The sequence below is a fragment of the Colias philodice genome, chromosome 25 (genome assembly GCF_061535455.1).
Source record: "Colias philodice isolate Cphi_HAF_F1 chromosome 25, ilColPhil1 Martin Lab GWU primary, whole genome shotgun sequence".
Classification (NCBI taxonomy): Eukaryota; Metazoa; Arthropoda; class Insecta; order Lepidoptera; family Pieridae; genus Colias; species Colias philodice.
The window spans coordinates 5179567-5191604 of NC_143110.1; the positions used below are offsets into that span (position 1 = coordinate 5179567).

Here is a 12038-nt window from a genome sequence, read left to right on the forward strand (position 1 = left end):
ACTTATAATATCATCAATGGTAGGGAGAAATAAAACCACATTTATGTACTGGACATTTGTATTTCTTATCCACAACTCAAATATATCACTAGGGATATAACTATATGCTATATTTACAAAATATAAACCAGTTACAATTTTTGATAGAACATAGAGATCAAATATATTTACTTATTGCAATCATTTATATAATAATAACCACACTTTAAATTTAACTGCTGACTGTTATTTTAACAATTACAAAAATATGATTTCTTTGTTTATATTGTTTTATTTTAAAGTATAGTCACTGAGAATCGATATGAAGAACTATAACTACTGTTACAGTCATTGAGAAACACTTACTGTTACAGTACGGATTTTTGAAATAAAAATAGATACATATTAAATTATATGTGATTATTTTTATAGTATTTAAATATTTATGTAGTTCATATAGATTCTCGATGTCATTACATTTGATAATTTATTAAGTATAACACACAAAATATTGTCCTGCCTTGCCTTTTACTATTTTTTACATAAGTATACCATATAAATGAAATCACATAGATTTCTCATATATATTTATGTAGTTTTATAACAAGCAAATATTCAAACAGTACTACCTACTTAAAAATAATATACGTAAAATTGCATGTAACTGACTTTAAACTAAAAAAAAACATATATACGTAGGAAATATATTAAAATCACTGGGTTATATGAATATAAATATAAAACAGTCAGCTAACCTCAATATGGCGTCCACTAATAATCTAGCACGCTACAATTTATACCTTAAATATAATACGTTAGAATTTAGATTTGTGTAGCAAAATACTTTTCCTTTTAAATAAACGAAGATATAGAGTACGTAACTTTTAATATATTATATCTCTTTTATATTGTTTTTTTTTATCAATTTTAAGAATAATTGACATATATTTACACAGAACTAACCTTGCCTATTTTTTCCGAGTTTAAAACATTGAGATATACATATGGAGACGACACCGCCTACATCACTTATGTTCCGCTCAACATACGCCATATGGCGTAACTGCACGCTCATTTTTTATTTGTTTTAAAGTGAAACGCATCAAAAATGCCTTCGTGTGTGTTACGATATTGCACAAATAATACAAATAATACGGAAAAGTGCAAAGGAATAACTTTCATCGGTAAGTACCTAACTAGATAATAATTTTTAAAACTTAGAGCAAAAAAATGGCGCACAGATTTTGTTCGTGGTGTCTCCTCTATACGTAGTACTATTATCTCAATGGTTTAAAAAAGGATTCCCTTTGTTATAAAATCTATGTATTTTGCCCGAATCGGTCCAGCCGTTAATGCATTACTTATTGACAAATTTAAATATCTTATATATTTTCACATTAATAGGAATTACACCTATGCCTTATGGAGGGTTATATTTTGAGTGAATACCTATGTATAAATGTTATTTTTTGGCACACTCATACAATTTTATCTACGACTCTAACTTCAAAAAAATGGCGCCAAATTATAAATGTTGTTCTTATTTTGAACAATGACCTTTTTTATCAAGTATGCCTATTCACTGAATACGTACATTTTGTATATATTTTTTTCAATTAATAGCTACACTCTATATCTACGTTATATATATTTTTAACAATACAAATGACAACGTTTTGAGAAGTTACTATATTATAAAAAATCTACATTTTTGTAACTACAAACCTTTAGAATTACTATTTTTCGTGATATAAAAATAAGAGAAACAACAATTTTACCATAGCCCTTATACTTAATATATTAAGAAGCTACGTATTTTAATTTCTTAATTCTTTAAAAAATATAATAATTTCTCATACATTTTTAATAAACAGAATCAAGGATGTTACTATGTCAATATTTCGTCTATAGAGACTTTATTTAAAAAATTAAAATAAAAAAGCGGGAATACAGACCAAATATATCTTATTGGAATCATAACATCGATAGATGATGATGAAATAAATAAATATTTTGCACATGTATGACCATAATTATATGTGAGGCAAAATTGACAAGTAAATAAAAAAAGTCTATTAACTATAAATATTTTTTATTATATGTACGGAAAGCTACTATGAATTAACAAAATATAATTTTCCACCACAATAAGACTAATTTGAGTTCCGTTTTTTATTATTATTATGAAGTTTGCTTTTTTTTGTCAAAATAGTCTTATTGCTTTCTGCTGATTTTTTATAAACTTAAAGTGTTTCTTCACATAAAGTATGAAATTGACATAAACATGTATGTACATTTTGGAATAATTCAAAGTTTATTTTATAATATTTCAAGGTTCTTACCCAGTAATTTCTACGCTACAATCACACTTTAAAATAAATTAATTCAAACTTATTTTTTGTGTTTCTTTTTTCTCTTTTATACGTATATATCTGTTACGTAAATCTCTTTGGCACTGATTTTGTGATATCGTTTGAACTATCGATGTTAAAAAATAACTTTTTATGCACTAAAATTGACAAGTAAACATAGATTGAAGAAATTATATTTGCTTGATAAACAAAAAACGTTTACATAATGTAAATTCATCGTGCCATTTTAGTGTTAATTAAAAATACAAAAAAATCGACGGATTATACGAAAAAATCGCGATTTATATCCGTCAAATTATTTCTAATTATGTTTGCCGGTTTTTTTTCAATAAAGTGTGAAAGACTAATACAAGTGAAATAATTTAAAAAAAATCACATTTCTTCTCCATTAATGTTTCCCGCCAAAACGGCAACACAATAAATACTTTTACACCCGCTATATCTTAAGCCATATTATTGTGACATTTGATATGCTAAGTTTTCCATTTTAACCAATGTCCATACAAAAAAAAATAATGTTTTTTTTTCCACTAAATTTGGCAAATTTTGACAGTCTTAATATCCGATAGAAAGAGAAAACACTATCACAATCACTTTGTACTGCTCCGAATAACGTATCGGTATGTATCGTTATTTTTCCGGTATTTCCATTGTAGTAACGTTATTTTAAACCGTTATTTTCTTGTTATAACGTTATTGTTTTATCCAATTGTTGATGGGTAACTATAGATTCTTTACGGTGTTCAAATGCTCATATATTTCATGTGATATACTTGGCACTTTTTCTGCACCAAGTTTCTTGTTGTTTTTACACCAGGCCTCACTTCGAATACTTGGAAAAACCATTAATTTGGATAAATAATTAAATAATCCAAAATATTATAAAGTTTCCAGGTGTAAACTTGAACAATCCATCAATTCTTTATTACTTAGTCAAACTTTATTCATCACATAACTCCGTTACATTTAGGCCGTTACAACGAATCTATAGTTATCACTGTTACATAACGTTACATAACCGTTATATAACGTCACATAACAGTTATATAACGGTTCGTTACCGGTGTCTCATTTGTTCCCCTCGCCCTTGAGCGCTTGTTCCAGAACGTTCTTCGAAGCAATTTCGACTGTAACAGTTTTGCTTATGGTCGATAGTTGCGTGTCGTTCGTTGAGGGGGCGTCCAGTGGTTCTGTTATAATGCGTATTGATGCGACTCTAGCGCGACGGTACGCTGATAGTGTGTTGATGCCCAGGTACCTGTAAGAAAATAATTTATATTAAATACTATTTGAGATGTTATAATATGAAGTGGAATGTGCTTGGCTATTAACATTTCTGTCTGTTGTGAAATATGCGTTTTTCATTTTTTTATATATTATGTCGCTTGAGATCTAAGCTGAGTAGAACATGCCGCAGCACGACATGCATATGAACACGGTCCCGTTTCATATACAAAAGTGTCTTTGCCATCCTGTCTACTTACAAAAAAAAGTATCCCTTACCTGTCACTAAATGAATCGACAACTGGCCGCAAACACACTGCCATTCTAAATAAAAAAAAGTCACCAGTTACCTTACCACACCTGGCCGCAAACACACTGCCTTTCTAAATAAAAAAAACCAGCCAGTTACCCAGCAGCGCTGACGTTCTAAATTTAAAAACAAAAAAGCAACCAGTCACCTCGCAGCCACATAACATATGAGCAGCGCGCCGCCCGTGCCCAGTACGCGCGCGACCGGCGACGAGTACACCTGCACCAGCGCCCACGCGAACATGCCCGAGCACGACATGCATATGAACGCGAGCAGCGTGCGCAGCGCGTGCAGGCACGTGAACCCGCGCTCCCATAGTAGTCTGCGAAAGATATTACAGATTACATATATACATATATAAAATTCTTTCTTGGACACATTATATCAAACATAAGGCTACTAGTGTAACAGAATTTAAAAATATGTTATCATAGAAACGAAGAACTTTACCTGTTAGTTTCTTCCACATGATAAGGTGTGTTGCACACTTTGCACTTCATGCAATCGGGAGTACCATAACTCTGGAATAATGAATAAAAATAAATAAAAGTTTTGAAATATAATTTCTTTCTTTATTTTTGTCAATCTTTCTTATTTTAGAAAAAGATAAGCCCGTTGATAGAATCACAATTGTTTTTCCGTATTATTTTATTATGATAAATATGCTTATGAAAAATATCCATTTGCACGGCCGGATTAGCGGCTCAGCACGCAGTGGCGTAGCATATAGAGCAGCCACGCTACATTCACACGTAGCAAGCTAGTAACCCCCCCTCCTCCCACCCACATAGCTAGCTAGTATAGTACGAGTGACTTCCCCCCCCCCCTTCCCCAAATCCCCCACGTTTCCCGCTCACCTCAATAAGCCACCGCTTGAGGCAGTCATGGTGCACGGCGGCCACGTCCCCGGTGCAGCGGCACGGCCGGATCAGCGGCTCAGCGCGAGCGCCGTCGTAGCATATCCAGCAGTCGCGGCCGGAGCCAACGCTGCCTACTAGCGAGTCGGTTTCTACGTTCTGTTGAAAAAATATTGGTTGTCTGTAAAGTCAGTTGAACGTGACAACGTCCGATTGTGCTTCTTTGTCGCTCGTTCCGCGCTCTCGCTTGCACTTCAAGCCTATGGAACGCCTCAGAGCGAGGTAACGCCGCATGGGTCATGTATTTTCGGGCGTGCAGCCGGCTCTATCGAATTATAAGACGTTGTCACGTCAAAATAAAGGCTTTAAACAAACTGGACATTGGAAAGTCAATAGGGTTTAAATATTCACATTCTCGGCCTTTTGGCTAAAAAGTCTATGAGAGTCGAGTATATAGGGATAGGATAGTAAACAGGTACTAAATATACTGTATTCACATGTTCGTCCATGAGAGTCTGAAAGGAGAAGTTAGCAGGGATTTAACAAACTGTATTAACGTTATGTGATGAAAAATATGAAACAAAACCTTCAAGACGGGAAGGAGAAATTTGGCAAAAATAGCAATTTTTTTATATACAAGAAAGTTCTTAAAAATATAGGACCAAATTGAACCTTAATATACCCTGATTATTGAAATGTATCCAGAAAGTCACAGAACACTTACCGAACGCACATTAGAAGTCAATCCCTGTATAGCATGCTGGGGCTTCTGATATAAGAACGACACGTAAAGAATACGCCAAATCGAGAACCAATTCCTTGCGACAGCCATAAACAGATTGTATTTCTGTTTCCATGTCATTCTAGATATATCCAATATGGTAACATCGAGCTGGGAATAGGGATAAAATAGATCTTATTGCATGGTAATATGAGCCATATTGGCAAAAATTGATAAGCACGTAGCAATTTGCTTCACGTGACATCAATGAAGCGTTTTACCCAAATTTGAAGGTTCATATTTGATGAAAATGAGAAGAATTTTTATATTTCTTTGACGTTGTATTGTCAAGCGATATGAATAATGTGAAACATTTATGAATTTGAACATGGAAAAATAGGTGTCTTAGACCCATTACAGACGAAATATTTGACACCCATGGACCAACCTTTAGTATACAAAACAGAAAGCAAAGCATAAAAGCTGTGAAGACATAAAATTAAATCCCACAAAAAACTGACACTGAAATACTTATCATCTAAAAAAGAATGTGGCATATTTTTAAAATGCTGAAATTTTCAGTTACAAAAAAAAGGTTTCATTTGATCCTATTGGTCTTAGGATGAACTAGTTTGGCCTAGGCTATACCAGTTCATCCGATCGTGTATAGAACGAACTATTTTATCCTAGGCAAAACTGGTTTGTCCTGAAATCGGATTTGGCCGGTAACATATACACTGAGGTGACGGTGGTCCACTATAAACTACTTCCTCCGCTCACCTTGGTTTCCCCGAGGGCGCTGGGCGCGAGCAGGTCCGCGAGGCGCGCCTCGTCGAGCTGCCGCGCGAGCAGGCGCCGCGGGTTGAGGATCCACAGCCGCTCGGGCGCCATGCAGTTCCACAGCACGCACGGGAACCATAGCGTGACGCCGATCTCGGCGAGACGGAACACTACGTCGTGCCAGTTGCGCGACACCACTGGGACTCTGGGTATAACAGATTATTAACGTTGAGCATGTTTGATATCCATCCGTCTTACGCTTTTTCGATCAGGTCACGTGTCCTGACGCAAGTTTAAGATTTATACCAATTACAGAAAAAGTGCTCAACGCCGCCTAAGAAGTTTTCACTTCACAAACGTTTTAAAAATCTATATAATGCTCTTCTATCTAGCAGTAGCTGAAATATCGACAGCGACGGCCCTCGCAAATTTCCTCACGTTTACACGACAAACATGAGTCTTTAAAACTGAAGTTAGATATTCTATTCTCTCAAAGAATCATTATTTGTTTTTCTTATTAACGCCCAAAAGCGTCACCAAAATTAGTACGACATTTCGTCATTTATTATTTATTACATTTCCGCCCGCGGCTTCGCCCCTTTTTCAAAGGAAAACCCGCATAGTTCCCGTGGGATTTCCGGGATAAAACCTATCCTATGTGTTAATCCAAGTTACCCTCTATATGTGTGATAAATTTCATTGTAATCGATTCAGTAGAATTTGCGTGAAAGAGTAACAAACACACGTCACACATATCCTCACATTATATTACATATTTGATTTTAATCATACGTTATCGTTTTAGCCTGTCATAAAATATTGCCTTTTCAAAACTTTTTCACCACTTAAAGTCTAAAAACATAACATAACAAAAGATCAATGTACATTGTGTTTGCATTTGTTTTACACCTACCTAATTTGTAAATAATACATACACCGGATGAACACTAGTATTTACCATTTTTTTCTAAAATTTACTATGGTCGTTTGACCATAGTAAATTACTGAATCCACTGCTAACCCCATATCAAAACTCTGTACACGAATCTGGCTAAGTAAAGAAAATAATATTTGCCATATTTATATAAAAGGCCACTGATGATCTTTATTTAAAAAGGACTAAGAAACGCAAACATAAGGCACAAAGATTTAGATTTTTAGTCGTCTAGGCAGAAGCATCATACAAATACCACCGTTGGTTCAAAAATATACCATAAATCAATTCTAAAAGCGTCCAAATTTCGATGTGATTTGAGAAAATATTATTATTTAGATCATACATGCTAATTGTATTCATAAGTTAGATGACGTTATCATTATATTGTCTTCCAAAGATTTAATTCGATTAAGAAGACTATACCAAGATAAAATATAATGTACAAACAGCAAGAAATGGCAGACTAATGATAATTTATTGTGAAAACATACTTTTTATTCTAGATGATTTAACTTGTAAGATTCAATCGGTTGTTTTAAAAGTTATACGTTATGTAGGAATACCTATTTTATAACGAAAATGATTCCTCTACTTTGACAAATACGGAACGGAGCATATTATATTATGTAAAATGTTGCAACAAACAGTGAAGGCGCGTTGAGAGTAAAATTTCAAGGTCATGGCACCGTCATGTCATGGAGTAAGGCGAAGATTTTGGAAGTTTCACTTCTGACACGTGAGCTCGGCACACAAGCTCTTTTTATTGTTGGATAGTGTTAGGCTTAAGTAATTAAAGATGTGCGTAGTATTTTAACAGCATTAAACAATAGTGCTATGTGTTAATGTGTAAGGATCACCTCATAAGGTGTAATCCATCATTTTTTTTGGGACAATTTTCACACACGGCACGATCTGATCTCATACTAAGCTTTCGCTTGTGTTATGGAAACCAGATGACTGATAAACATACATATATAATTTTAAATAAATACTTATATAGATAATTAACACCCAGACACAGAGCAAACATCTATGTTCATCACACAAATATTTGCCCCGGGTGGGGATCAAACCCACGACCCTCTGGCTTGGAAGGCAGGGCCACTACCAACCAAGCCAACCGGCCAGTCATTGAATGCCTTCTATCAATATGTCGAGTTATACGCGGCTAATACAACCACAGAACATATAAAAGAGGTTAGAATGGCAATAATTCGCCGTTCCTATAAGAACCGGTGTCGCCTGTGGGTGTGGCCAAGTTCGTGCAAGTCCGCTTACGCACATATTTGCAATTTCAAATCTAGCCAATCATAGCGCCGCGCGATCACGCGAGTTAAAATGGAACCAATCATACGCATGATGATGATGTGAGCAGTGCTCATATCCTTGGCGCGTCTACCCCGCCTACAATGCCTTTCTAACCTCTTGTATATGTTCTGTGAATACAACTCACTTGGCCTTCCAGAACTCGCTGAGCGTCTCGCTGGCGAGGAAGCCCACGATGAGTATCAGCATGAGCGCCTGGCTGATGAGGCCGAGCCGCGACTGGTGCAGCTGCGAGTGGTTCACCGAGCGCGGGTCCACGCTGCCGTCGTACTGCGCCAGGTCCGTTTGCACACCCTGTGCAATGGAAATCGTTATTTACACTTGGTTTATATCTACACTGGCTTTCCGCCCGCGGCTTCGCCCGCGTTTACAAAGAAAAATCCGCATATTTCCCGTTCCCGTGGGATTTCCAGGATAAATCCTATCCTATGTGTTAATCCAAGTTACCCTCTATATGTGTGCTAAAATTCATTGTAATCGGTTCACTAATATTTGCGTGAAAGAGTAACAAACATACACATACATATTATCCATCCTCACAAACTTTCGCATTTATAATATTAATTAATAAATTAATAATTAATTAATAGTAGCAGAAGGATAGGATTAGTAGGATAAACACAACAACCAACTCACACACACAAAAACCCACACACACACAAAAATTCACAAACAAAAACTCACACACCACACACACGCACCTGTTTGACGAGCGTGTCCTGCACATCGTCCCCGTCGGCCGCGGACGAGGGTCCCGGCCGCGGTGTGATTATTGTGCACACTTTCGTCTCGCGCAAGAACTCGCCGCGAAGCTAAAACAAATTGATATAAACTTGAAAAAAAAATTATATTTATTTGCCAAAAGGAAGGTTATTAAAATAAGTACAGATTTCGACAGCGGACTTCGCACTAGGCACAGCCTGTCTCTCGGGGCCATACAACGATTGTACGATGAAAATGGAGGTTCACAAAGGGTCCGACACGTTTAATACAATGCAACTTTGAACATGATATTTAGCTTATTTAAACAATTGTACAGTTATAGTATTCTTAGAATCTGTTCTGTTTGCTTATAGTCTTTGGACACGAAAAATTTATAAGGTATGTGTTTCTTAAGCCTCGTAATTCTTGGTAAAGATTTACTGAACGACTATTGATCAAAATTGCTGGAAATATACTGGAAATGCAGCTAATGCAGCACACAGTTCTGCCTGCTGGTAATACTACCACATAATACGGTACATACGTACCGCAGTGTAATTTTTTCACAAGGCTTTAGATAGATAGAGAGCTGCTGACTTATTTTGCAGAGATAAAACCAGGATTAGCACATGGGTAGTTACATGGTAGTACTTGAATTACTCGGGTACCTCCAGCTAAATTTAATCAAACAAGAACACCCGAAGTTGAAGTTGTAAGCTTTCGTACAAGAGTGATGCTTGAATTGTTTAAACAATTCAAAACATTTCATCAACTGAAGAAGATACGATCTTTACGATTACATCGTTAATTAATCTCATTCAACTTTACCAGTGACAATTACAAAATAACATTGTTTTTCCTTAAAAACCCATTACGACTTCCTTAATGCTATCGAACCAGAACTAAAAGTCCATACAAATTCCGATAATTAATTTTATAGGCTTAAGTAATTAAAGATGTGCGTAGTATTTTAAGAGCATCAAACAATAGAGCGTTATCACACAAGTTAATGTGTACGGATCACCTCATAAGGTGTAATGGTCCATCATTGACTTCTTTGTATCATTGTGTAATCAATAATTATTATCAGTGTTACCATGTTTTTTCCAATTAAGAACGTAGGCGGTAAAAACTTATTATCCTTGTGACATAAATTATAAATCGTTCTTACTGTTTTATATTCTCTGGTGGTTAAAAATAAGATAAGTTTTTCCTGCTAATTTCTTAAAGTTGTATGAGACTACTACTACAGAAATTACAAAAAATTCAATTCATTGGCCAATAACACAGCAATTAAAGACCTAAAGACTTAAATATAAAATGAATCATTTTCTATTTGTGTAATATTTGTGTAATATTAATATAAAATACCTTAAAGTATACTTCGACGCCATAAATCAGGAAGAAGACAACCACAACGAACAACAGAACCGCGTAGCATCCGTTGAATACGTGCTGATAGAAACTCTGAAACAAAAAACATTTATGGATAACACGCCTTCGCTTTGCTTAAAAAAATAATCCTGCGACCTGCTTGTGTTGTAAACGAACTGGTCAGCACAGCTGGTTCAAATTAAAATAGTTTGTTGTACCACTAATGTTGCATAAATTTATCACTTATCTACTTTTAACCGACCTGAAAATTCTATTCCTACTCTCCTGTTGTGACTATTTTTTCTCTTGTTTTCTCAATCTCAACCCTTTATATAAGTAAGGAGGCCTCACAACTGATTCTTAAGTCACTTTAGTTTTAGATTAAACTATAGTTCACAAAATAAAAGATCACCTAAGCCACCAATATTCACTAGAACCGTCCCATCATCATTATAAACCGCCGATTGTCTTCCAATCTAACTACACATAAACATTAAACAAACGTTTAAATTATTCATGAAGGGACATTATCATTTGCCGTGAGTCAATATTTGATACTGTCAATTGGCACTTTCCTTTTCTTTGTTTTCTCAAGGTTATAGGAATGTTCAAGTTTAGGATAGATTAAAAAATGCTTAGAAGGACATACTACAACGAATATCGTTAAATGATCCGAAAATATGTATAAAAACAGAACAATCTATGGTGGATTGTATCGTTTTCGAATGCCTGATAACCATAATTAATCTAAAGAAGATATTTCAGAAACCTTTACCACAACAGACTAATTCTAAGTTTTTTTTATCTCAGTATTCATTGCTGATTTTCCTTGAGTTTGACTTATATCCGAAAATCATTTTATTCGAATGTTTATACTCTACTTGCAGAGAATTCCTTTCCTAGCCGGAAAGTAAAAATTGGTGCAAGATTTCATATAAAAACTGCCAGTATTTAGTCAAATGGCTGATAAAAACGCGCACAAGGACATTTAAAAGGACTCAAATAAACGATCGCAATTGGTCACACCCACGCGGTCGTTTTGCTTTTAGAGTTAATCATTCTATTTACTCCTAAATAGAAATACGTATTGTGGTTACAATTTTAAAACGCAATTGTTTCCACCTACTAAAGTCTAAACTGTTAAGGGCTTGGTCTAGTAGTGCAAACAAATGCATCCTGTCATCCTATATGTAAATAATACAAATGTACTAAGGGAAAGTTGCTCCACTTAATTTTTAAAAATTAAATCATTCGTATAATTTAATATTCGTAATAAGTACCAAAAATGACAATTTGAAACAATTTTCGTGAAAATTACACCGGGTGATTTTTTTTTATCAGTACACAAAATTTGCGAATACTTTCTATTGATATCTTCAACTTCATGTTTATATAACTGATCAACTTTTATAAAGAAATTTGGACGAAATATAAAAAAAAAAATAAGCTTTCCATA

General features: G+C 34.9%; 1 protein-coding gene across 3 annotated transcripts in view; it reads right to left on the minus strand.

Moving 5' to 3' along the window:
- Positions 1-283: 283 nt before the first annotated feature.
- LOC149477378 (uncharacterized) overlaps positions 284-12038 on the minus strand; it is a 73700-nt gene continuing 61945 nt past the window's right edge. For 2 of the 3 annotated variants that reach the window (XM_089710713.1, XM_089710714.1), the window contains exons 6-13: positions 10580-10675; positions 9208-9318; positions 8634-8800; positions 6244-6448; positions 4743-4901; positions 4336-4406; positions 4034-4207; positions 284-3609 (exon numbers count right to left, since the gene is read on the minus strand). In XM_089710713.1, coding sequence (XP_089566839.1) covers positions 3420-3609; positions 4034-4207; positions 4336-4406; positions 4743-4901; positions 6244-6448; positions 8634-8800; positions 9208-9318; positions 10580-10675 — 1173 coding nt within the window. In that variant the 3' untranslated portion in view covers positions 284-3419. The remainder of the gene's footprint in view (positions 3610-4033; positions 4208-4335; positions 4407-4742; positions 4902-6243; positions 6449-8633; positions 8801-9207; positions 9319-10579; positions 10676-12038) is intronic. The other variant, XR_016317633.1, reaches the window with a different exon arrangement.